The 25,907-nt window shown below is 42.5% G+C and overlaps 1 protein-coding gene across 4 annotated transcripts; it reads right to left on the reverse strand.

Moving 5' to 3' along the window:
- Nucleotides 1-869: 869 nt before the first annotated feature.
- LOC139376149 (receptor-interacting serine/threonine-protein kinase 1-like) lies at nt 870-22,598 on the reverse strand. Of its 4 annotated transcripts, none has more exons than XR_011627883.1 (11): nt 21,821-22,423; nt 20,768-20,924; nt 20,411-20,548; nt 17,366-17,609; nt 12,418-12,567; nt 10,370-10,446; nt 10,006-10,081; nt 3,538-4,242; nt 3,213-3,362; nt 1,226-1,996; nt 870-1,014 (listed from the first exon to the last, which is right to left on the reverse strand). XR_011627883.1 is itself a non-coding variant. In XM_071118392.1 (10 exons), exons 1-10 carry the CDS (start codon nt 21,976-21,978, stop codon nt 1,701-1,703), a joined length of 2,154 nt encoding a protein of 717 aa, XP_070974493.1. In that variant the 5' UTR covers nt 21,979-22,426; the 3' UTR covers nt 1,100-1,700. The 4 variants fall into 4 exon arrangements, 2 of the variants coding, with proteins under 2 accessions (XP_070974493.1, XP_070974494.1); XR_011627882.1 differs by having other exon boundaries at nt 884-1,014; nt 3,213-3,365; nt 21,821-22,598; XM_071118392.1 differs by lacking the exon at nt 870-1,014 and having other exon boundaries at nt 1,100-1,996; nt 3,213-3,365; nt 21,821-22,426.
- Nucleotides 22,599-25,907: the final 3,309 nt, after the last annotated feature.

The following is a 25,907-nucleotide window of genomic DNA, read 5'->3' on the forward strand; positions in this document are numbered from 1 at the left end:
ACTATTTGGCCTGAATGCCAAGTGTCACGTCTGGAGGAAACTTGGCACCATCCTTACTGTGAAGTATGGTGGTGGCAGCATCATGCTGTGGGGATGTTTTTCAGTGGCAGGGACTGGGAGACTAGTAAGCGTCGTGTGAAAGATGAACGGAGCAAAGAGATCCTTGATGAAAACCTGCTCCAGAGCGCTCAGGACCTCAGACTGGGGCGAAGGTTCACCTTCCAACAGGACAACGACCCTAAGCACAAAGCCAAGACAATGGCTTTGGGACAAGTCTCTGAATGTCCTTGAGTGGCCGAGCCAGAGCCCGGATCAAACATCTCTGGAGAGACCTGAAAATAGCTGTGCAGGGACGCTACCCATCCAACCTGACAGAGCTTGAGAGGATCTGCAGAGAAGAATGGGAGAAATTCCCCAAATAGAGGTGTGCCAAGCTTGTAGTGTCATACCCGACAAGACTCAAGGCTGTAATCGCTGGTGAAGGTGATTCAACAAAATACTCAGTAAAGGGTCTGAATACTAATGTAAATGTTTTTCTTTTTTTGAATTTTTACCCCTTTTTCTCCCCAATTTCGTGGTATCCAATTTTTGTAGTAGCTACTATCTTGTCTCATCGCTACAACTCCCGTACGGGCTCGAGGTTGAAAGTCACGCGTCCTCCGATACACAACCCAACCAGCCGCATTGCTTCTTACATATTTGTACCTTGTCAGCTCAGGGGTTTGAACTTGCAACCTTCCGGTTACTAGTCCAACGCTCTAACCACTAGGCTAGGGGTCTGAATACTTTCTGAATGCACTGTATGTCTATGGTTGCGGCTGTTGCAAATGTGAAAATACAATCAAAAGTTTGCAAAGCGAATGCTATCATTTTTTATTTTACCTTTATTTATCTAGGCAAGTCAGTTAAGAACAAATTCTTATTTCAAATGACGGCCTAGGAACAGTGGGTTAAACCTTGTCAGCTCAGGGGTTTGAACTTGCAACCTTCCGGTTACTAGTCCACTAGGCTACCCTGCCGCCCCATTACAACTAGGCTACCCTGCCGCCCCATTACAACTAGGCTACCCTGCCGCCCCATTACAACTGTATGTGTAATATGAAGATTTATTTTTTTTTACACACAAAAACACATAATACAAACATTTAAATCAGTCGGCTTCCTCAAATGGAGGGGATGATGACAAGCTTTGCATGGAGGGTATCTGATTGAATTATTCCTCAACTTTTGGCTCAGAAACTTCATTCAGGATAAAAATGTGTTGCCGATTATCCCGAGGATTTGACCAAGGTTGCCTCGCCAACTCCTCAAACCTGATTTGTAGTATAGGGCTCTGATGTGGCACAACAGTTGAACTAAACTCATGAGGCATTTATAAGTTCATTCTTCAATAATCAAATGGGTATATATTGTTAACTTAAGTCCAAAAATGGATAAAGCAACTGCAGATTTCCCAAAGATTGGAATGGTGTATTTGGGCTGCTACACTCATATCCATATCATATGGCAAGAAATTACAGCCAGACTACCGTACAGTAAGTAAGTAGTTCAAAGTCAATACTAACAACTCAACTGACAATCATTACACGTTAGACTGGTTGGTAGGAATGTAAGGGTGAGGGTGGGGGGCTGGAGTCAATAGTAACCCCTCTGGTATAGGGGTAGGGGGAATTGAATACAGTTGATACAGGCTACCGTACCTACAGAGAACTGTTGGTCCCGCTGGAGTGCAGAAGCCTCTTCAACAGGTCGACTTTAACACAGTTCTCCAGGGCTCTGCAGAGCCGGCCCACGGTGCAGCCCACACAGCCCTCCTTCATCCTCCAGCGCTCCAGCATCTGGTGCACCTTTTCAGGCAGCCCGTCACGTTGGTAGTCATGGTCGATGGTCTCCACCTCCACCTCGCTCAGGCCCAGACGACGGGCGCAGCGCTTCCAGTCCTTCCCGATATTATCTCTCAGGAGATCCAGGTGCTCCTCCGTCACTGCCTGGTCCTCTGAACAGGGAAAGGACCCAACATAACATATTGTATAACGTGAAAGTTAAAGTCCTTTTCTGTGATATTAACAAGGGTTTTTGATAATTTACTGTCAATTAATGATACATACCCATTGACTGTTGAATAATATTATTTATGAATTCCCCATGGTCTTAGTTTAACTATCCAACCAAATTATAACCCCAAATATATACTGAACAAAAATATAAACGGAACATGAAACAATTTCAAAGATTTTACTGAGTTACAGTTCATATGAGGAAATCAATCAATTTAAATAAATTCATTCGGCACTAATCTATGGATTTCACAACTGGGAATACAGATATGCATCTGTTAGTCACAGATACCTTATAAAAAATGGGCCTCTAATGGGCAACAGGATCTCATCACTGTATTTTTTGCGCATTCAAATTGCCATCGATAAAATGTAATTGTGTTCGTTGTCCGTAGCTTAAGCCTGCCCATACCATAACCCCACCGCCACCATGGGGCACTCTATTCACAATGTTGACATTAGCAAACCACTCGACCACACGACACCATGCACATGGTCTGCGGTTGTGAGGCCGGTTGGACATACGGTCAAATTCTCTAAAACAACGTTGGAGGCGGCTTATGGTTGAGAAATAAACATTACATTCTCTGGGAATAGTTCTGCTGGACATTCCTGCAGTCAACATGCCAATTGCACACTTCCTCAAAACTTGAGACATCTGTGGCATTGTGTTGTGTGACAAAACTGCACATTTTATTGTGGCCAGCACAAGATGCACCTGTGTAATGATCATGCTGTTTAATCAGCTTCTTGATATGCCACACCTGTCAGGTGGATGGATTATTTTGGCAAAGGAGAAATGCTCACTAACAGGGATGTAAACAAATTTGTGCACAACATTTGATAGAAATAAGCTTTTTGTGCATATGGAACATTTCTGGGATCTTTTATTTCAGCTCATGAAACATGGGACTCAGACTTTACATGTTGCGTTAATAATGTTGTTCAGTGTAAATTTGTAAACAAACAATGCATAGATTAATGGTTTTATGGTACATTTTGTGGTTCCCTTCCTGAAGCAGATAGCATAGAACCCCTCTATTGTGGCCAAATGCAAAATCTGTGACTAGTAGAAAACATGACATAGACAAATAGGAAGCTGATGTCTATTTTCAGGAAGTAGGCTCTTCTTTGCAGGATGTCGTCTACTCTTACCGTACATCTGCAGGTTTTCTTTGAGCAGAGAGAGTGAGTTGGGCCCGTTGGAGAGAGAGCTGGCTGAGCTGCTGTATGACTCATGACCCCTGATGCTGAGTGTGTTGTTGCTGCCTATCTGGATCCCACTGGCGTTCTGGATAAATAGGCCTGCTGCAACACACACGCACATGTACACACAAATGCAACGTTTGTCATAAATGCCTTCCTGATTGAATTGCTAGATAGCTGTCATGTTGACTGTGGAATCTACATCAGCTGTAGACTAGCTGTAGTAATGGTGATACTGGTATCAAGCACTGTAATATTTGTGCATCATCCTTACCTGGGTCTTGTGAAAGTCCAACCTTGGCACCTGAGTTCAGGCGCAGCCCTGCAGTGAGGTCTGGGGCAGCTGACTCTGGCACTGGGTAGGCTGGCCAGGACTGGAGGCGGTCATACTGGGCGTAGGGATATTGCTGCTGGGGGGAATACTTGCCCTGGCTCAGAGATGGGCTGCTGGTAGACTCAGGGATGTGGCTTGACTGCTGGTGTCTTGGTGTGGTGGTACCGGAGGGGGCCGCAGCCTCGTACAGGTCAGAGAGATGGAGGAGAGGGTCCACCTCCACGCTGCTGGGCTGGACGGCCTGGGTTTTGGTCCAAGACTGGACAGAGGACACTGGGGGCTGAGGGGGCCTGAGGTCTGGGAGGCCTCTGGTGGAAGTGAGGTCCTGTGAGGAGAGGCGCTGTGGGGTGGCAGGGTGAGGGTAGGGGCTGAAGTCCGGCTGATCCATCCGGCAGTAGCTGCCGAATTTGTGGTACTCGTACTCCTGGGCTAATTTGACCTCCAGGTTTGACCTCGAACTGCTGACCAGTTTGAGCTCCATACCAGAGGGGGTGCTGATGGGGCCGAGGGCCCGGGCATCTGGCTGGATTAGGGAGGGCCCACAGGGAAGGAAGAGGTTCAGGTCCTCAATGCTGGCCTCCACTGGACCAGCTTCTATACGGACAGCCCCAGCACTGTCTGAGCTCAGCAAGGGAGCTGGCCGGTCTATAGTGAGAAGAGGTAGAGGGTTCATTTTTAAAAGATGAATTCTAAATTGAGATCCATGTGCATTACCTCTTAACGTCATATAAATGGTTTATTGGTGAGAAAACTAAATACGGGCAAAGATCTCAAGTTCGGGTCTTAGTTAGGGCTGTTCCGGTGACCGCATTACCGCCACAGTGGCGGTCAAGAGTCATGAGTGCAGTCGAATTCCATCCATCTTTTTTTTCTTCACATTTTCAAACAGTTCATTTAAATTTTCCAATGGGGCAATACATTTGGGTGAGGTTTTTTTCTCGCCTGAGTAGCCTTGTTTCACTGCCAAAAATAAAATTAAACCATCTAGTGTTCAGCGAAATAACAACACAATGTCAAATACAGGTAGCCTAGTCAAATAATTAACATCAATCACATTAACCGTTACTCTCTCACCGGAATTTCACTAACGGTCCGTATGTAGCCAAACGTAGCTGCTGCTCATTCTGTTTGCTCGAAAATGGATAAATTGTTTTAAAAAGTAAGGCCCGCGTCCATAGAGACACATACCAGCTCTACTGGTAGTACTACTACTACCAGCAGTACTACACCTGCACCTGATGATGACACAAGTTGTTCTGCTTCCATGAGCACATCCAATGCTAGCATCAGCAATTCTACATTTGTTGTTAGCCCAGCAAGCATGGACACTGACAGTTGTGAATCTGATGCAGCCAAAGAGCTACTGCCCCCTTACCCAGGAAAGCACCGAACAACAGACAGGGACGTTTAGAAACATTACATGCCAATTTGAAGAATAAGCCACAGGAGTTTTTTGGAGCGAGAATTAAGATGACTTTTGGGTAGTTAGACATGTTTAAAAGCAACAGATACCATTAATAAGAAGGGGCTAGAAAAGTATTATATGGTGAGCTACGAGTGGCTAGGACAGGCAAGCCCCATACTATTGTGGAGGACTTAATTATTCCTTCTGCCGCGGATATGTCTGGGCCAATGCTGGGGGGAAAGGCCAAAAAAACTATATAGACAATGCCTTCAACAAACAAAACTGTTTCACGACGCATCAGTGACATGGAAGGAGATGTTTTGAAACAATTACTGCTTCGCATACAAGCTAGTATACAAGCTAGTGAATTCTATGCGTTACAGCTGGGTGAGTCAACAGACGTGGCGGGCCTGGCACAGCTCCTGGTATATGTCCGTTACGTTTATGGGGGGTCAATTAAAGAAGAAATCCTCTTCTGCAAACCACTGGAAACACAGGACAACAGGAGAGGATATTTTTAAAGTACTGGACAGCTTTGTGACATCAAATGGACTTTGGTGGTCAAGGTGTGTTGGTATCTGTACTGATTCCGCAAAAGCCCTGACAGGGAGACATAGTGGAGTGGTATCGCGTGTGCAAGCAGTTTCCCCCCCCGACGCCACTTGGGTACACTGCAGCATCCACCGAGAGGCTCTTGCTGCCAAGGGAATGCCTGACAGCTTGAAAGACGTTTTGGACACTACAGTGAAAATGGTTAACTTTGTTAAAGCAAGGTCCCCGAACTCTTGTGTATTTTCTGCACTATGCAACAATATGGGCAGCGACCATGTAACGCTTTTACAACATACAGAAGTGCATTAGTTATCAAGGGGCAAAGTATTGACACGTTTTTAAAAAATTGAGAAACGAGCTTAAAGTTCTCTTTACTGACCATAATTTTAACTTGTCTGACCGCTTGCATGATGACGAGTTTCTCACACGACTGGCCTTTCTGGGTAATGTTTTTTCTCACCTGAATGATCTGAATCTAGGATTACAGGGACTCTCCTCAACTATATTCAATGTGCTGGACAAAATTGAGGCTATGATTAAGAAGTTGGAGCGCTTCTCTGTCTGCATTAACAAGGACAACACACAGGTCTTTCCATCATTGTATGATTTTTTGTGTGCAAATGAACTCAAGTTTACGGACAATGTCAAATGTGATATAGCGAAGCACCTGAGTGAGTTGGGTGCGGAATAACACAGGTACTTTCCCAAAACGGATGACACAAACAACTGGATTCTTTATCCCTTTCATGCCCTGCCTCCAGTCCATTTACCGATATTTGTACAAGAGAGACTCATCGAAATTGCAACAAGCGGTTCTGTGAAAATTACATTTTATCAGAAGCCACTGCCAGATATCTGGATTGGCCTGCGCTAAGAGTATCCTGCTTTGGCAAATCGTTAAGACACCGATGCCCTTTGCAACCACGTACCTATGTGAGAGTGGATTCTCACCCCTCACTAGCATGAAAACTAAATACAGGCACAGACTGTGTGTGGAAAATGATTTAAGACAGACTCTCTCCAATACAACCCACCATAACAGAGTTATGTGCAAGCACACCCTTCTCATTAACCTGTGGTGAGTTATTCACAATTTTCGATGACCAAATTAAGTTTTATATGTAAGGTAGCTAAATCAAAAGCAAAAGTATTGATTATTATTATTTGTGCCCTGGTCCTGGTCCTATAAGAGCACTTTGTCACTTCCCACGAGCCGGGTTGTGACAAAAACTCCCTCATTCTTATGTTTAATAAATGTATTGTATAGTGTGTGTGTGGCAGGCTTACAATGATGGCAAAAAACAAAATTTGAGAGTGCGCTGACCCTGGTGCTAGAGGGGATACGCAGCTGGAGATTGAATGTTTTAAGGGGTACGGGACCACTGCTCTAAACAATCTGACATCAATGCAAATGTAATCCAAACACTTCATGAGAGAAAAAGGAGTGATGGCCTCTATTAAAAATAGGAGGATCCCATCAGCTTTCTATAGGCTAGACCTACTATTAATTTCTCTCAACATTGCTAATATTAAGCACATTGCATCTCTTCACAACTGGAGTATAGCCTACCTGGCTGGCTTGAAAATGAACCATGGGAAAAGCGTCTTCCAATCGCTATTTAAGTGCATAGATTACATGCATTTTTTCTGCTGCATGTTTCGAGACAGGTGCATGATAATGGTCCATTCTAAATCAAAACATATTCCATTCTAAATCAAAACAAATTGCACATATTATTTAGAATATGTAAAGACAAGATTAAAATCAAGAATAGTGTGACAATATAAGTGTGACATCATTCATCACACTTGTGAATGATGCCCAGTTTAAGGCAAGAAATCATAGTCGCACACCTCATGTAGCCTAGCCCATATGCCTATATGTTTTGATGATACTTGCATCAAAACTAAAAAGTGGCCAAATAACTTCTTAAAATTAAGCACATTAATCCACTTTACAACTGGTGTAAAGCCTAACTGGCATACATGCGCACCGTGAGAGTTTCAAGTTTGGGGAAGATAATTTCACCATAAAAATGCACCTTTTATAATTAAAGCATAATCGCATTTGTGCTAATGGAACATTTGCGCTTATAGCCTACTGCCGTGTGCGCATTGCTACACTTATAATATGATGAAATAGCATAATAGTTTATTAATATTTTAAGCTAAACATACAGTTTTTTTGATGCCATTGGTTGTATTAATTTGGGATCTATCGCATCCCACAACTGTCCCAGACTATGTTTGGAATATTTATTTCTCACACAGAATAGAATAGGTTGACTTTTGTACTATGGGGGATGGTAAATAGACATAAACTAATGCTTTTGCTGTTCGTTAAGACTTCTCATCTTGGTGGCTGATGAAATGTACTGTAAATGTGGACAGTTCTTCCAAAATCTTCAATATGTGCCTAGGAATTGGATAAGGATCCAGGCAGTTGGGTCCCCGATGTGTCTGTCTTTGCTTGTAGCCTGTGAGAAAGACCCGATCACATGACGGAGAGCCAAGTGAGTGAGAGATGCTTCGGCACACAGCCAGGAGAAGGGGATTATAATTATTATATTCAGCCCAAGGGCACAACGGCCACTGGCCGCAAAATGATGTTTTTAGGGGCTATTACAGCCACACAAAGGGGATGCAGCCGGGAAATTCAAGGTATTATCAAATACATGTCAAATTGTGAATGAGAGACTGATGAAGTATGTACAGACTGCACAAAAATCAAAGCAGAGCTCATGCCTTTCATGCAACTTTTTCAAATCATCATTAGTCACATCATGCAGCCTTAGACTGTATGAAAATATATAACCCAACATTTGTATCACAACTAAAGTTACATAAATAACTCTAAATGAAGCATATAGGAGGACCTGTTTCTTTGTTAACCGCTCACCACAGAATAGTCATGTGTTCACTCCCTCAAATCGTTTGGAGAAAATATCCTTTCTATTTTATTCAGCTTTGTTCAATAATGCCACAGACTTCTAAGCAAATATTGTCTGCTAAATTAACTAGTGTAGCCCACAGCCATATGGCATAGTCAGATCAGGACCTAACATAAGGACAACTCAGAGTATGCTATTCTGTTCTTCTGAAAGAGACTACATTTTCTTCATATCATGTTTCTTTAGACCTGCCTAAAATAAATAATGGATTTATTGTGACGGTGTAGGCTATATTTCATGGATTTGACTTTTTAAAATGTAGATGTTCCAAAAGGTCTGCATCAGTGGCTTGTAGGCTATGCGTTTTATGTTAATTAACGGTAATTTACTGTTAGACCGGCAGTTATTTGCTTGACAATCACCAGCTGACAAAATGTCACGACCGCCACAGCCCTAGTCTTAGTGTATCCTGTCTCGTAAGATGTAAAAAATAAAATAAATTAAAAAATAATTTTCTGTCATGCCAAATAGTTCAGTGGACTTTTACCAAACCTTTGGATCAGTGGGCTTAGGCTGAGTATATTAAATATTAAACTTGACACAAGTCTACACCATAATGAGACTGTAGACAGTGTGCGGTGTAGGTGTAAGACATAAGGCTGTGAGTGGTCTAGAGGTATACGGCCAGGGCATCAACTACTCTTCCTGAGGACGAACCACACCAAAGCGGCCACATTACATATAAAACAAAAGATAAAACAGTGAACTATGTTTGTACTAAATGAGCTTAAGAGAAAACAGTACATCAACATCCCTACACCACCACATATTCACATCACAAAATATTCAATACCACCATACAACAATATCACTATGTGTGCGTGCGTATGCATGTGTCTGTACCTTTGTGCGTCTCTTCACAGTCCCCTTTGTTCCATAAGGTGTATTTTTACCTGCTTTTTAAATCAGATTCTACTGCTTGCATCAGTTACCTGATGTGGAATAGAGTTCCATGTAGTCATGTCTCTATGAAGTACTGTGTGCCTCCCATAGTCTGTTCTGGACTTGGGGACTGTGAAGAGACTTCTGGTGGCTTGTGGGGTATGTATGCATGGCTGTCTGAACTCTTTGTTAAGTGTTGCAGTTATTTCAATCGCTGTAGTATCTGACGTGTATGGTGTTGAGTCATCTGCATACATATACACACTGGCCTTACTCAAAACCAGTGGCATGTCATTAGTAAAGATTGAAAAAAGCAAGGGGCCTAAAAAGCTTCCCTGGGGAATTCCTGATTCTACCTGGATTATGTTTGAGAGGCTTCCATTAAAGATCACCCTCTGTGTTCTGTTAGACAAGTAACTATTTATCCACATTATAGCAGGGGGTGTAAAGCTATAACACTTACGTTTTTCCAGCAGCAGAATATGATTGATAATGTCAAAAGCTGCACTGAAGTCTAACAAGTATAAAGAGGAAGCGAGCAGTCTGGAGTTGTAAGGCGGAAAGCTATAAAGGGTCAGGGCCTTGAAGCCCGCCTCTTGTGGTGCTCAGAACACTCACCTGCTGTAAGGCTCTCAGGAGGCATCGATAAAGATTTCATCTTCTCCACCAGCTCCTCAGGCCCCTCGTACAAGTCCTACATGCCAATGAAACAGATCACAAGACGCATAACATAGTTTAAAATGTGTTATGGACCTTTTATGATAGATGAGGTAATATTGTGGTAATATAATAAGGTAATCACACACTGAGGTGATAGTGTTTAAGAGTTAACAACAACTTAGTGAATCGCCACAAACAATGCACCCATCAATATCTTTCACTAAGTTACTGTATTTGTTTCGACAATGTTTTGTGAAACACTTGGTTAATTAAATTATGTACTCATGACAATGCTATCACCTTGTTCACGCAATCAACTTACTCTGAGACCAAGTGAGTCCCTTTCTACATCTGGCTCCAACTTCTCCCTGTAGACGGGCAGGAAGAAGTTGTAGCCCTCTTGTCAAGAAAAAGAGAGAGAAAGCAATTAGAGCAGTCATATTACTAACATAGCCACATAAGAGTGTGTATTAGACTCGTGAATACCAAGGGATCACTTGAATTGACTTGAATGACCCTGAACAGGCAGTTAACCCAATGTTCCTAGGCCATAATTGAAAATAAGAATTTGTTCTTAACTGACTTTCCTAGTTAAATAAAGGTAAAACATTTTTTTTAAATTAAATTGATGCTTGTTGAAGTACTCATTTATCCATTAGGTCCAATGTTGATTGTGATGATGACACAGCACATTGGTTAAATATTGCACTTGTTTTGAACTCATGTTGGAATGTACAAGTTGCAAATGCTCTGTAATACATATTTTAATACCATGTCTGTACACGTGTGTGTATGTACACACACACACACACACACACACACACACACACACACACACACACACACTCACACTCACACACACACGTTCAAAAGTTTGAGGTCACTTAGAAATGTCCTTGTTTTTGAAAGAAGAGCTAATTGTTTGTCCATTAAAATAACATCAAGTTGATCATAAATACAGTGTAAACATTTGTAATGTTGTAAATTAATATTGTAGCTGGAATCAGCAGTGAAGAGGCGACTCCGGATTGCTGGCGTTCTAGGCAGAGTTGCAAAGAACAAGCCATATCTCAGACTGGCCAATAAAAATAAACAATTAAGATGCGCAAAAGAACACAGATACTGGACAGAGGAACATCCAGGAGTCACCTCTTCACTGCTGATGTTGAAACTGGTGTTTTGCGGGTACTATTTAATGAAGCTGCCAGTTGAGGACTTGTGAGGAGTCTATTTCTCAAACTAGACACTAAAGTATTTGTCCTCTTGTTCAGTTGTGCACCGGGGCCTCCCACTCCTCTTTCTATTCTGGTTAGAGAAAGTTTGCGCTATTCTATGAAGGGAGTAGTACACAGTGTTGTACGAGATCTTCAGTTTCTTTGGAAATGTCTTGCATGGAATAGCCTTCATTTCTCAGAACAAGAATAGGCTGACGAGGTTCAGAAGAAAGTTCTTTGTTACTGGCCATTTTGAGCCTGTAATCGAACCCACAAATGCTGATGCTCCAGATACTCAACTTGTGTAAAGAAGGCCAGTTGTATTGCTTCTTTAATTAGAACAGTTTTCAGCTGTGCTAATGTAGCCAATGTGAAATTGCTAGCCAATCGCTAGTGGCGTTTCAATCGGTGACGTCACTTGCTCTGAGACCTTGAAGTAGTGGTTCCCCTTGCTCTGCAAGGGCCGCGGCTTTTGTGGAGCGATGGGTAACGATGCTTCGAGGGTGACTGTTGACGTGCGCAGAGCGTCCCTGGTTCGCGCCCATGTCAGTGCGAGGGGACGGACGTAAAGTCTATACTGTTACACTAACATAATTGCAAAAGGGTTTTCTAATGATCAATTAGCCTTTAAAAAGTATAAACTTGGATTAGCTAACACAACGTGCTTTTGGAACACAGGAGTGATGGTTGCTGATAATGGGCCTCTGTACGCCTATGTAGATATTCCATTAAAAAAATCTGCCGTTTCCAGCTACAATAGTCATTTACAAGATTACCAATGTCTACACTGTATTTCTGATCAATTTGATGTTACTTTAATGGACAACATTTTTTATTTTCTTTCAAAAACAAGGCCATTTCTAAGTGACCCCAAACTTTTGAACGGTGGTGTACATCCAGTTAGTCACAGGTGTATGGGGACCCCTGAAGGGTCTGGTTCCTCTCAAGGTTTCTTCTTCCCCCCCCTAAATAGTTATATTAAGCTCAAGTTGCCCTGAACTTGCTATTTAGGTCTGGGTTTCGTGAATTGTGCCGTGATATTACTTTGTAAAAAGTGCTATACAAATACAATTTGATTGATTACCATTGTGCGTATACTGTAATACATGATTTGAAATTCCTGTACCTCAATCTCACCACACATATGCACACACACCTCTGAATGTTGGCCGTCGTTGTGGATCCTGATGCCAGCAACTCTTCATTAGCTCTATGATCTCTACAGGAGTATCACCAGGGATGAGGTATTCATTCGGACGATCGCCTTTACGGACACACTGGCAGATATGGTCCTCACTCCGAGCATCTGAAAATACAGTAGTCCAAAATGAATTCAGTGCATCTGTACAGGCATTTGAAAACTGAAAACATTCATAAAATTTTTACCATAAAATACAGTGGTCTCCAAAAGTATTGAGCCAGTGACACAGTTTTTGTTGTTTTGGATCTGTACTCCAGCACTTTGGATTTGAAATGATAAAATGACTATGGGGTTAAAGTGCAGACTGTCAGCTTTAATTTGAGGGTATTTTTATCCATATCAGGTGAAATTACTGCACTTTTTGAACATATTCCCCCATTTTAGGGGTCCAAAATTGGGACAAATTAAGTTGTGTATTAAAGTAGTAAAAAGTTAAGTATTTTGTCCCATATTCATAGCACGCAATGAAAACATCAAGCTTATTATTTTGTGCCCAATAGAAATGTATGGTAAATAATGTATTGTGTAATTACTTATTGTAAATAAGAATATAATGTTTCCGATGTTTTTTTCCGAGTTACCGATGCACAAATATCAACCGCCCCAAAAACATTCTAACCTCCCGTTATTGTAATGGTAGAGGTTAGCATGTCCTGGGGGTATGATATTTGTGTGTCTCTAACTTTCTCACTCATAATTATTCACGGTCCATTCAGGATAATACATTATTTACCATTCATTCCTATTTGGAACAAAATAATCTGAAACACAACCAAAACAAACAGAAAATGCATCCAGCAAAGTTGTAGTCACAAACTTTGTGTAGTCATTGTGTGCTATGAATATGGGACCAAATACTTAACTCTCTACCACTTTAACACACATAAGTGAATTTGTCTCAATACTTTTGGTCCCCTAAAATGGGGGACTATGTACAAGAAGAGCTGTAATTTCTAAACGGTTCGCCCATGAGCGATTAGCCAACATTTCAGTTATTTTTCCATTTTTAAACTAACTGACTGAAGTCGGTTCAATTATTTGAATTCCATTTCATTCAGTTTTTTCCTGTGAGTTCAATGCAGTTTCTCTAGAGATGAATCAGATTAAGTCTGAACTGTGAGATGTAGTAGGGAGATGTAGTTTCCAACAGACCAATATTCTTGTTTGATGCATACAATGTGGTAATTAACTACAATGACCATAATCCATTGCGCATCTACTTGTCCGGTCTGTGTTTCTTTTACGCCTGCTACAGAAGAGAGAAGAATGCACGATCGTGAGGTGATATAGAGAGCAGCTGTTGCTTCTCAAGGTATCTCTACTTGAAAACACATGATCTAAGTGATTGATAGTGAGTATTCAGCAGTCACAAAAGAATGCCTCAATTTCACAACATAAACCAAACATACACAAATCTAAGGAAAGGAATGGCATTTAGAATATATCAATATATGGACGAGCAATGTCAGAGGAGCAAAGACTAACATAAAGTTGAATAGTATAAAATGCAGAATATACATATGAGATGAGTAATGCAAGATATGTAAACAATATTAAAGTGACATTATTAAAGTGACTAGTGTTCCATTTATTAAAGTGGGCAATGATTTCAAGTCTGTGTGTATAGGCAGCAGCCTCTCTGTGCTAGTGATGGCTATTTAACAGAACGATGGCCTTGAGATAGAAGCTGTTTTTCAGTTTCTTGGTCCCCGTTTTGATGCACCTGTACTGACCTTGCTTTCTGGATGATAGCGGCGTGTACAGGCAGTGGCTCGAATGGATGTTGTCCTTGATGATCTTCTTGACATTGGGTGCTGTAGGTGTCCTGGAGGGCAGGTAGTTTTCCCTCCGGTGATGCGTTGCGCAGACCGCACCACCCTCTGGAGAGCCCTGCGGTTGCGGGCGGTGCAGTTGCCGTACCAGGCAGTGATACACAGTAATGGGTGAACAATGAGTACAGGAGGGGGCTGAGCACACACCCTTGTGGGGCCCCAGTGTTGAGGATCAGCAAAGTGGAGGTGCTGTTTCCTACCTTTACCATCTGGAGGTGGCCCGTCAGGAAGTCCAGGACCCAATTGTACAGGGTGAGGTTCAGACCCAGGGCCTCAAGCTTAATGACAAGCTTGGAGGGTACTATGGTGTTGAATGCTGAGCTATAGTCAACGAACAGCATTCTTACATAGGTATTCCTCTTGTCCAGATGGGATAGGGCAGTGTGATGGCGATAGCATCGTCTATGGCCCTATTGGGGTGTTAAGAAAATTGAAGCGGGTCTAGGGTGTCAGGTAAGGTGGGGGTGATACGATCCTGGAATAGTCTCTCAAAGCACTTCATGATGACAAAAGTGAGTGCAATGGGGCGATAGTCATTTAGTTCAGTTACCTTTATATTCTTGGGTAGGCTAGGGATGGAGTCTGGGCTGGCAGCCTTGCGAGGGTTAACACGTTTAAATGTCTTACTCATGTCGGCCACGAAGAAGGAGAGCCCACAGGTCCTTGGTAGCTGGCCGCGTTTGTGGCACTGTGTTATCCTCAAAGCGGTCAAAGAAGGTGTTTAGCTTATCCGGAAGCAAGATGTCGGTGTGACCTGGCTGGTTTTCCTTTTGTAGTCTGTGATTGTCTAGACCCTGCCAACATATGTTTCGTGTCTAAGCCGTTGAATTGCAACTCCACCTTGTCTCTAATACTGAAGTTTTTTCTGTTTGATTACATTGTGGAGGGAATGAATACTCCGTTTGTATTCTGTCATATTCCCAGTCACATTGCCATGGTTAAATGCAGTGGTTCGCGCTTTCAGTTATCTGCGAATGCAGCCATCTATACATGTTTTCTGGTTAGGGTAGGTTTTAATAGTCACAGTGGGTACAACATCTCCTGACACTTCCTGATAAACTCAGTCACCGTCCCAGTGTATTAGTCAAAATTATTATCGGAAGCTACCCGGAACATATCCCAGTCCGCGTGATCAAAACAATCTTAAAGTGCGGATTCCGATTGATCAGATCAGCGTTGCATAGTCCTTAGCACGGGTACTTCTTGTTTGAGTTTCTGCCTATAGGAAGGGAGGAGCAAAATGGAGTCGTGGTCAGATTTGCCGAAAGGAGGGAGAGGGAGGGCCTTGTATGCATCCCGGAAGTTGGAGTAACAGTGGTTGAGTGTTTTAGCAGCGTGAGTACTGCTCGATATGCTGATAGAATTTAGGCAGCCTTTTCCTCAAAATTGCTTTGTTAAAATCCAAAGCTTGCAGCCTCAGGATATACAGTGGGGAGAACCAGTATTTGATACACTGCCGATTTTGCAGGTTTTCCTACTTACAAAGCATGTAGAGGTCTGTAATTTTTATCATAGGTACACTTCAACTGTGAGAGACGGAATCCAGAACATCACATTGTATGATTTCTAAGTAAATCATTTGCATTTTATTGCATGACAAGTATTTGATCACCTACCAACCAGTAAGAATTCCGGCTCTCACAGACCTGTTAGTTTTTCTTTAAGAATCCCTCCTGTTCTCCACTCATTACCTGTATTAACTGCACCTGTTTGAACTCATTACCTGTACAAAAGACACCTGTCCACACACTCAATCAAACAGACTCCAACCTCTCCACAATGGCCAAGACCAGACAGCTGTGTAAGGACACCAGGGATAAAATTGTAGACCTGCACAAGGCTGGGATGGACTACAGGACAGTTAATGCAGGCGAATGTGGACATTGAGCCTAGGGGAGAGTTGCGAGTAGTATGCACCAAATCTCCAGTGCTCACCCACAGCTCGGTTCAACCTGTGCCTGCACTCTGGATGGTCCGGGCTAAAGTGGTCATCCAGCCTGGAGGAGTGGTGCCAAGGCTGCGCACCAGAGCTCCCCCACAGATCGGTCCATCCGGTGCCTCCTCCACGCACCAGGCCTCCTGTAGGTCTCGCCAGCCTGGTGGGTCCTGTGGCAGCCCCACACAGTCTCTCCGTCCCCTCCCTCCAGGTTCTCTCTCCAGGCCAGAGCCGCCCGTCTGTCCTGAGCTGCCAGAGCCGCCCGTCTGTCCTGAGCTGCCAGAGCCGCCCGTCAGTCAGGAGCCGCCCTTCACTACGGCGCTGCCGGAGTCGCCCTTCACTACGGCGCGGCCGGAGTCTCCCATCTATTCGGGCCCGCTGCAAGGGTCCCCAGTCTGAGGATGGCAGCGAGGGTCGCCGCTCCAAAGGCGCCACTTAAGCGGGCAAAGACTATGGTGGAGGGTCCACGTCCCGCGCCAGAGGAGCCGCCACCGAGGACAGACGCCCACCCAGACCCTCCCCTATAGGTTCAGGTTTTGGGGGGGGGGGGGGTACTGTTACGTTCTGACCTTAGTTCCTTTTTTATGTCTTTGTGTTAGGTTGGTCAGGGCGTGAGTTGGGGTGGGTAGTCTATGTTATTTTTTTCTAGGTTATATTTCTATGTGTTTGGCCTAGTATTTTTTTTAATCAGAGGCAGGTGTCGTTCGTTGTCTCTGAGAATCATACTTAGGTAGCCTGTTTTCCCCATTTTGGTTGTGGGTGTTTAATTTCTGTTTAGTGTTTGTTCACCTGGCAGAACTGTTTCGTTTTCTCTTTGTTATTATTTTGTGTAGTGTTCAGTTTGTTCAATTAAAAAATGACAAACACTTACCACGCTGCATTTTGGTCCTCCTCTCCTTCCACCAACGAGAAGCGTTACAATATGGATGAAAATACCCTCAAATTAAAGCTGACAGTCTGCACTTTAACCTCATAGTTATTGTATCACTTCAAATCCAAAGTGCTGGAGAAGAGCCGAAACAACAACAAAATTGTCACTGTCCCAACACTTTTGGAACTCACTGTATATGGCTGAAATCACATCCGATTACTATAACCCCAACAGGCCTCTGTAGACTGAGTGAGCAACACTCACTTTCAAAGGGCTCCCTGGCAGTGAGGATGACCCAGATGACAATAGCGAAGCTATAGATGTCAGACTTCTCAGAGGAGCGTGTATGGATGCTGTCAAGGTGCTCAGGAGCCATGTAGCACAGAGTACCAGCTGCCCGGGCCCCCCCTCCTCCAGCCCCCATACGTCCTAGCCGGCTCTGCCTGCGAGACTCCTCCTTAGTCAGTCTGCTCCACGTCTGACAGGTGGCAAGGCCCAGGTCTGCAATCTAGAGCACATTTACAGACATACATATTCATACATGTACATGCATTACGCACACGCATACATGGATTTCACACACACATCCATACTCATACACATACACTACCATTCAAAAGTTTGGAGTCACCTAGAAATGTCCTTGTTTCTTAAAGAAAAGCGTATTTTTTGTCCATTAAAAGAACATCAAAATTATCAGAAATACAATGTAGACATTCTTAACATTGTTAATGGATTATCTACATACAGTTGAAGTCGGAAGTTTACTTACACCTTAGCCAAATACAATGGAACTCAGTGTTTCACAATTCCTGACATTTAATCCTAGTAGAAATTCCCTGTCTTAGGTCAGTTAGGATCACCACTTTATTTTAAGAATGTGAAATGTCAGAATATTAGTAGAGAGTATGATTTATTATAGCTTTTACTTCTTCCATCACATTCCCATTGGGTCAGAAGTTTACATACACTCAATTAGTATTTGGTAGCATTGCCTTTAAATTGTTTCACTTGGGTCAAACGTCTCGGGTAGCCTTCCACAAGCTTCCCACAATAAATTGCGTGAATTTTGGCCCATTCCTCCTGACAGAGCTGGTGTAACTGAGTCAGGAATGTAGGCCTCCTTGCTCGCACACGTTTTTTAATTTCTGCCCACAAATTTTCTATAGGATTGAGGTCAGGGCTTTGTGACGGCCACTCTAATACCTTGACTTTGTTGTCTTTAAGCCATTTTGACACAACTTTGGAAGTATGCTTGGGGTCATTGCCCATTTGGAAGACCCATTTGCGACCAAGGTTTAACTTCTTGACTGATGTCTTGAGATGTTGCTTCACATCATTTTCTTCCCTCATGATGCCATCTATTTTGTGAAGTGCACCAGTCCCTCCTGCAGCAAAGCACCCTTACAACATGATGCTGCCACCCCCGTGCTTCACGGTTGGGATGGTGTCCTTCGGGTTGCAAGCCTCCCCCAAACACATATGATGGACATTATGGCCAAACAGTTCTATTTTTGTTTCATCAGACCAGAGGACATTTCTCCAAAAAGTACAATCTTTGTCCCCACGTGAAGTTGCAAACAGTAGTCTGTTTTTTTATGGGGGTTTTGGAGCAGTGGCTTCCTTGCTGAGCGGCCTTTCAGGTTATGTTGATATAGGACTCGTTTTACTGTGGATATAGATACTTTTGTACCGGTTTCCTCTAGCATCTTCACAAGGTCCTTTGCTGTTGTTCTGGGATTGATTTGCACTTCTCGCACCAAAGTATGTTCATCTCTAAGAGACAGAACGCGTCTCCTTCCTGAGCAGTATGACGGCTGTGTGGTCCCATGGTGTTTATACTTGCGTAGTATTGTTTGAGGTCTAAAAAAATGGTCTTGGCTGATTTCTTTTGAATTTCCCATGATGTCAAGCAGAGAGGCACTGAGTTTGAAGGTAGGCCTTGAAATACATCCACAGGTACACCTCCAATTGACTCAAATGATATCAATTAGCCTATCTGAAGCTTCTAAAGCCATGACATAAATTTCTGGAATTTTCCAAGTTATTTAAAGGCACAGTAAACTTAGTGTATGTAAACTTCTGACCCACTGGAAATGTGATACAGTGAATTATAAGTAAAATAATCTACCTGTAAACAATTGTTGGAAAAATGACTTGTGTCATGTACAAAGTAGATGTCCTAACCGTTGTGTTAGCTAATCCAAGTTCATAATTTTAAAAGGCTAATGATCGTTAGAAAACCCTTTTGCAATTATGTTAGCACAGCTGAAAACTGTTGTTCTGATTAAAGAAGCAATAAAACGGGCCTTCTTTAGACTAGTTGAGTATCTGGAGCATCAGCATTTGTGGGTTCGATTACAGGGTCAGGGTTAGGATCAAAATGTCCAGAAACAAATAACTTTCTTCTGAAACTCGTCAGTCTATTCTTGTTCTGAGAAACAAAGGCTATTCCATGCAAGAAATGGCCAAGAAACTGAAGAACTAGTACGACGCTGTGCACTACTCCCTTCACAGAACAGCGCAAACTAAAAAGAGGAGTGGGAGGCCCCGGTGAACAACTGAGCAAGAGGACAAGTACGTTAGAGTGTCTAGTTTGTGAAACAGACACCTCACAAGTCCTCAACTGGCAGCTTATCTTCAAGAGCGAATGGAAGGAAAATCAACTGCTCAGGACTACATGACAAGTCACCGGATACGGGACAACTACAAAGAAGGACAACAGTAGAAGAGTTGTTGGAACCATTTCGGACAATCAGCGTCCCGAGAAAAGGCCCAACCCCCTTTCCAAGGCTGCCCCATTCACCGAAAGATCCCCGGCGAACCCAGGCATTTCACGTAAATGCAATCCTGATTTCTTGCTCAAAGCGGGCAGCGGTTCTTGTGCAAAGTATATGGTTATTGTAGGTGAGAGTAGTTTCTGAATGTAGCAATGTTAAGTGTATCTGTCCCTCTCCCTCTCTTTTTTAACCAGCATCCATGTTGTTGTCATTCCGCTAAGGATACGTTTTCAGCGTATTACGTCTCCAGTCAATAACCGGTGCAGTGTGTGTATGTTTATTCTGTGTTCCCACTTAATTAGCAAATTAGCAAGACTGTTTATCGATGTGATAGGGAAAGACCTTTAATAGTTTAATTCGGGAGATAGTAACTCTTTAAAGAACCGCTCTCGTGGTGCCCCAGATCCTAATGAGTTAGTTACATGATTAATTTAAATCAGGTAACAATTAAACATAGTTAATTAGATAACAGTCTTCAAATTAATGCTAAAGTCTAGTCACGACATATATTATACAGTGTGTGCTGTACCTTAATATGAAAATCGTTGTCCACCAGTATGTTTTCTGGTTTGAGATCCTTGTGTATGACACAGTTCTTCATCAGGTACACCATCCCCTCCAGAATCTCCAATATGATTCTGCCCTTGATAGATATCGGCACAGAAACCTGGAGAAAAGACAGGAATATATAAAAGTTGTTATCCCAAAGAGAAAACAGCTCGTTGATATTACACAGACCAAAGTGTGATGCAGAGACCTCCCACCTCTGCAGCGAGGAAGGAGGCTACCCTGTGAGTTCAGGAACTAACCTGTAGTAACACTGTAGACTAAGTTAGATATTGTTGTTAATGTAGTTGTCATTGTTTTTGTTGTGATCTCCTCTCACCTGGTCCAGCATGGCCAGCAGGTTGCCTTTAGGGAGGAGCTCCATGACCAGAGAGTAGTCCCCATCCTCCAGGATCACCCCCAGCAGCCTGACCACCCGCTCATGGTTCAGTCTGGTCATCAGGCTGCCCTCTTCTAGCAGGGACTGCTTATTGCCCCTGGGGAAGACAGGGAGGAAGGCTTGGTCAAGACTACCAGTTTGAAAAATGTGTTAATTTGGAGATGTATTACTATGTAATAACTAAGCCAACTGTAGGCTACTTGAGCACTATACACACTACAGACACCCATTTTCTCTGTTTTTATCATCATTTGTGTCACAGGAATAGAAAAGTGTAGCTTACCCATTGGACTGGTTCTTTTTCTGTGTGAACTCATAAAACATTATCTAAAACAGTGGTTACCAAACTGTGGGGCACGCCTGTTCATTTTTAAAGGAACTCAGTCCGACTTTAAACTTACTCTTGAAAGTTGTAATAGTAGAATGCACAGGGTGCAATTTCGAAATTGGGTAGGGCATCATCAGTTCCTCTTGTCATGTTAGTCATTACATACCTTAAGAGAGCTATTTATAACTATCCCAACACAAATACACATTAGACATGGCAAAATGTATAGATTTGCAAGACAATTAGCTTTAAAACTGCAACATTTTCTTTGCACCACATAACAAAATGTGTAGAATTGCAGGAAATAAGCTTGAAACCTGCACAATTATCTCCACCAACAAGAGGTGTGTGAACAGTTTGTGTCATGAACAATGCTGGGCGCATAGACATAGACGTGGCGCGCTGGATGTTCCCAAATGCAGGAAGGGGAATCCCTGATCTAAAAGTTATGTTAAACCATGCAAGTAAGCAGCATATCATTCAAACATATATATATTTATCTAACTACAAATAAAATATTATGAAACAAACTTTACTTCATGGATCACATAGAAAAATATAAAGTTGCTTCTTGAAATTAGAAAACAATATGAAACTTTTGGAGCGTGACAGTCACAACACTGGTCATGGACACTGGGGAATCCCCACCATGGCCCTCTACTCACTCATTGCGCGGTGGCCCGGTGTAGACGCTCTTCAGAACCACCTGACCGAGGGTTTTGTGATAGCACAGGTACACGGTACCGAAGCCGCCGTAGTCCAGAGGCTCCTTTTTGATAAGGTCAGAGGATTTCATGTAGATAGAGTCCTGCACTGCAGCCATGGTGGCTGTCTACCTGGTCCGACCTCGGTATGTCCCTCTAGCATTGAGATTAGACCAGCGCATACATTGTAAATAATAAAGCGCAATATCTCATTATGTAAAAGTATCAATAGTTGATTTCAGAACGAAATGAGCAGTAGGCTAATGAGATTAAGCGGCGTTGGATCGAAATACAGAACTGAATCTGGAAGTGAAACGTTACGTTAGTCAGAAATCCACGACTGTAACGTTAACTTCAACACATTTAACGACAATGTTGTCAATTTCTAATGTACACAAAATGAAGCCCGCATACCGTTTAACATTCGATGTAAATAGGTTATGCCTATGTAGGCACTATGATTTTAAAAAAGTTGGACAAAACTGTAAATTATAGAGAAATATCCTACTTTCACACTCCACGGATAGTTCCGGGATTTGTCAAACTCGCTTTTTCTTCTTCGACGGGGTTTAAGGGCGGTTGGCACTCAATGTTGTTGGTGCATTACCGCCACCAACTAGAAAGGATAGTGAACGAGAAAAAAAAATCCATTTCGGGGAAAAGGTGGAAAACGACATACAAAAATAGACACATCCATAAACAAAACACATCCCAACCCTTCAGTCATAACACATATTGTAAATTAAATTGACCGCTCTAACAATGGAAATACATGTCCTCGGAAATGGAAGGCAGGTGGGAGGTGAGATGTGTAACCACTCTAGCCATTGTGAGGGCAGATACACATGTGAACAACAGGCCATTGAGATAGATAGAGAATGTATTGTTGTATCTGTGCCATTTTAGAGTCTGTGACAGAATAGGCAGTGCCATTGAGGCTTTCTCCATTTTAAAGTAGTCAATTTTCTTCATTGTCTGATTGCTCCCATTCATAGGAATCCCCACCCAGTTGACTACTTTAAAATGGTGGACGCCCTCAATGGCAAGGTCCATGCTAAAACGTGTTATAGCCATCATGAGTCCTCTATCTAATTCTATGACAACAGGCACAAGTCTATATTTATTTGACATTTTGCAGGATGAAATCCTTTGAGATGCACCATCTCGTTTTCAAGAGTGTTCAAATGAAAAAATGAAAAAATACATAGTAACAATAATATGCCAACTACTGTCTAATAATAACAATGAAATAATAGTATTTTTTTTAAAGTACATTAACAGCATTAAAAAAGTTGTACAACTACTAATAGGCTTACAACGAATGAAACCTACTGCTACAACTAATACAACGAAGTATCAATAATATATACATATTATACTATGTAAAGTCGTTTTTTCAAAGATGCCTAAATGCCACGTTCGTCCACTTATATCAGTGCATTCATGACAACTTAACCAATTTCTAAACTAATCGATCAAATAAGACTCATGTAGCAAATTAACAATTACATTTTTTGTTGACCAAATTCGAAACCCTCTCATTGCCCTCCGTACAAAAATTCCTCACTTCGTGTGCTTATTTTTGTGGACAGATTTTGGGCAGAGTATACAGTACAGTACCTCTCACTTAGACTCTTCTTCCCTGGTCACAGACCAATCCAAAACACATCCCTACACAGGCTCGGCTATAGAGTACCACAGTATGAGTCTTAACACTTATGTTTCTTTGTTTTTCTTAATAACGTCTTAATGCATTGTTGGATAAGCACTTGTAAGTAAGCATTTCACTGTAAGGTGTACCTGTTGTAATTCCTCACCTGTTGTATTCGGCACATGTGACAAATAAAATTTGATTTGATTTGAGTCATAATACCTATAAATTATAGCGTTCAAACACGGAAATGGTTTTAATCCCCCCCCCCCCCACCCCCCCACCCACTCCCCATTATTTTTATTTTTTTCCCATAGCGAATTTTAGAAACACTTCAAATAAGGGCTGTATTTTGTGTAGGCTTACCCTGGCGTGACTTTTTGATAACCACGTAAATCTTTCTCGGACAAGGTCACTTTTATCAATATAGTCGCCTTACCCCCCCAAAATGAAATACTAATTGCCTGCTAATGTAGCTATCATAAAGAACTAAAAATGCCTGTATCAACACTGTAAAAAGTGATTAGTTGTATCAACTTAATTGAATTACTTCAACTGGTAACAAGCAAACTAGTTGAAGTTTTTCAGGTCAAATAAACACTTTAGATTAAATGTAATTATTAGGTCAATGACACTTGTATTATTTGATTACAATCACAATTTGCCTCCGTAAAACTTAAATGTTCATTTTTTTCAAACTTGTTTATTTGATTTACTGAAAACTAAAATACTATGCAAAAACAACCTCAAATACAACAGATGATGCACTCTCTATTGCACTCCACACTGCCCTTTCCCACCTGGACAAAAGGAACACTTATGTGAGAATGCTATTCATTGACTACAGCTCAGCGTTCAACACCATAGTACCCTCAAAGCTCATCACTAAGCTAAGGATCCTGGGACTAAACACCTCCCTCTGCAACTGGATCCTGGACTTCCTGACGGGCCGCCCTCAGGTGGTGAGGGTAGGTAGCAACACATCTGCCACGCTGATCCTCAACACTGGAGCCCCCTTTGGGTGCATATTCCAGTCCCCTCCTGTACTCCCTGTTCACCCACGACTGCCTGGCCAGGCACGACTCCAACACCATCATTAAGTTTGCAGACGACACAACAGTGGTAGGCCTGATCACCGACAACGACGAGACAGCCTATAAGGAGGAGGTCAGAGACCTGACCGGGTGGTGCCAGAATAACAACCTATGCCTCAACGTAACCAAGACTAAGGAGATGATTGTGGACTACAGGAAAAGGAGGACCGAGTACGCCCCCATTCTCATCGACGGGGCTGTAGTGGAGCAGGTTGAGAGCTTCAAGTTCCTCGGTGTCCACATCACCAACAAACTAGAATGGTCCGAACACACCAAGACAGTCGTGAAGAGGGCATGACAAAGCCTATTCCCCCTCAGGAAACTAAAAAGATTTGGCATGGGTCTTGAGATCCTCAAAAGGTTCTACAGCTGCACCATCGAGAGCATGGTTGCATCACTGCCTGGTACGGCAATTGCTCGGCCTCCGACCGCAAGGCACTACAGAGGGTTGTGCGTACGGCCCAGTACATCACTGGGGCTAAGCTGCCTGCCATCCAGGACCTCTACACCAGGCGGTGTCAGAGGAAGGCCCTAAAAATTGTCAAAGACCCCATCCACCCCAGTCATAGTTCTCTCTACTACCGCATGGCAAGCGGTACCGGAGTGCCAAGTCTAGGTCCAAGAGGCTTCTAAACAGCTTCTACCCCCAAGCTACTCTATTTTCATCATATATGCATAGTCACTTTAACCATGTCTACATGTACATACTACCTCAATCAGCCTGACTAACCGGTGCCTATATGTAGCCTTGCTACTTTTATAGCCTAGCTACTGTATATAGCCTCGATACAGCATTTCATCGTCTTTTTACTGTTGTTTTTAATAATTTACTTACCCATTGTTCACCTAATACCTTTTTTGCACTATTGGTTAGAGCCTGTAAGTAAGCATTTATTCGGCACACGTGACAAACATTTTTTATTTGATAATTAGGCTTCAAGAAAAACAAACTCTTGGATTGGAGTAATTTAACTGAGTTACTTCAACTGGTAACATCTAATTGAATGAAGTCCATGCAAAACAAAATATTAGGTTGTTCGAAAACATTAAAGTACAGTATGACAAAACCTTTCTTTCACAATGACCCATTTATTGGACACAACTTGCACGTACAACACAATCTGCATGTACAAAGAAACCTCAACACAAAACTCTTCAGTGTAGTGGGTTACAAGAGCGGATTGTCAGGGAAATAGATGGGAAAGCAGAGTGGGGGGAGAGATAGAGATTAAAGGGAGAGAGAGGAGATGTGTTTTACAGAGGTAAAAGCTATAACCCATTCAAAAAAATCACCTTAAATCCT

Source organism: Oncorhynchus clarkii, chromosome 20, assembly GCF_045791955.1.
Source record: "Oncorhynchus clarkii lewisi isolate Uvic-CL-2024 chromosome 20, UVic_Ocla_1.0, whole genome shotgun sequence".
In the NCBI taxonomy this organism is placed as follows: Eukaryota; Metazoa; Chordata; class Actinopteri; order Salmoniformes; family Salmonidae; genus Oncorhynchus; species Oncorhynchus clarkii.

Excerpts from the sequence above, each read along its gene's own strand:
- LOC139376149 (XM_071118392.1), bottom strand. The coding sequence starts at position 21,978 with ATGGCTGCAGTGCAGGACTCTATCTACATGAAATCCTCTGACCTTATC. Across the intron at positions 20,925-21,820 it reads ACCGGGCCACCGCGCAATGA|GGGCAATAAGCAGTCCCTGC; the intron begins GTGAGTAGAGGG and ends TGTCTTCCCCAG. Across the intron at positions 4,243-10,005 it reads TCCTGAGAGCCTTACAGCAG|ACCGGCCAGCTCCCTTGCTG; the intron begins GTGAGTGTTCTG and ends TTCTCACTATAG.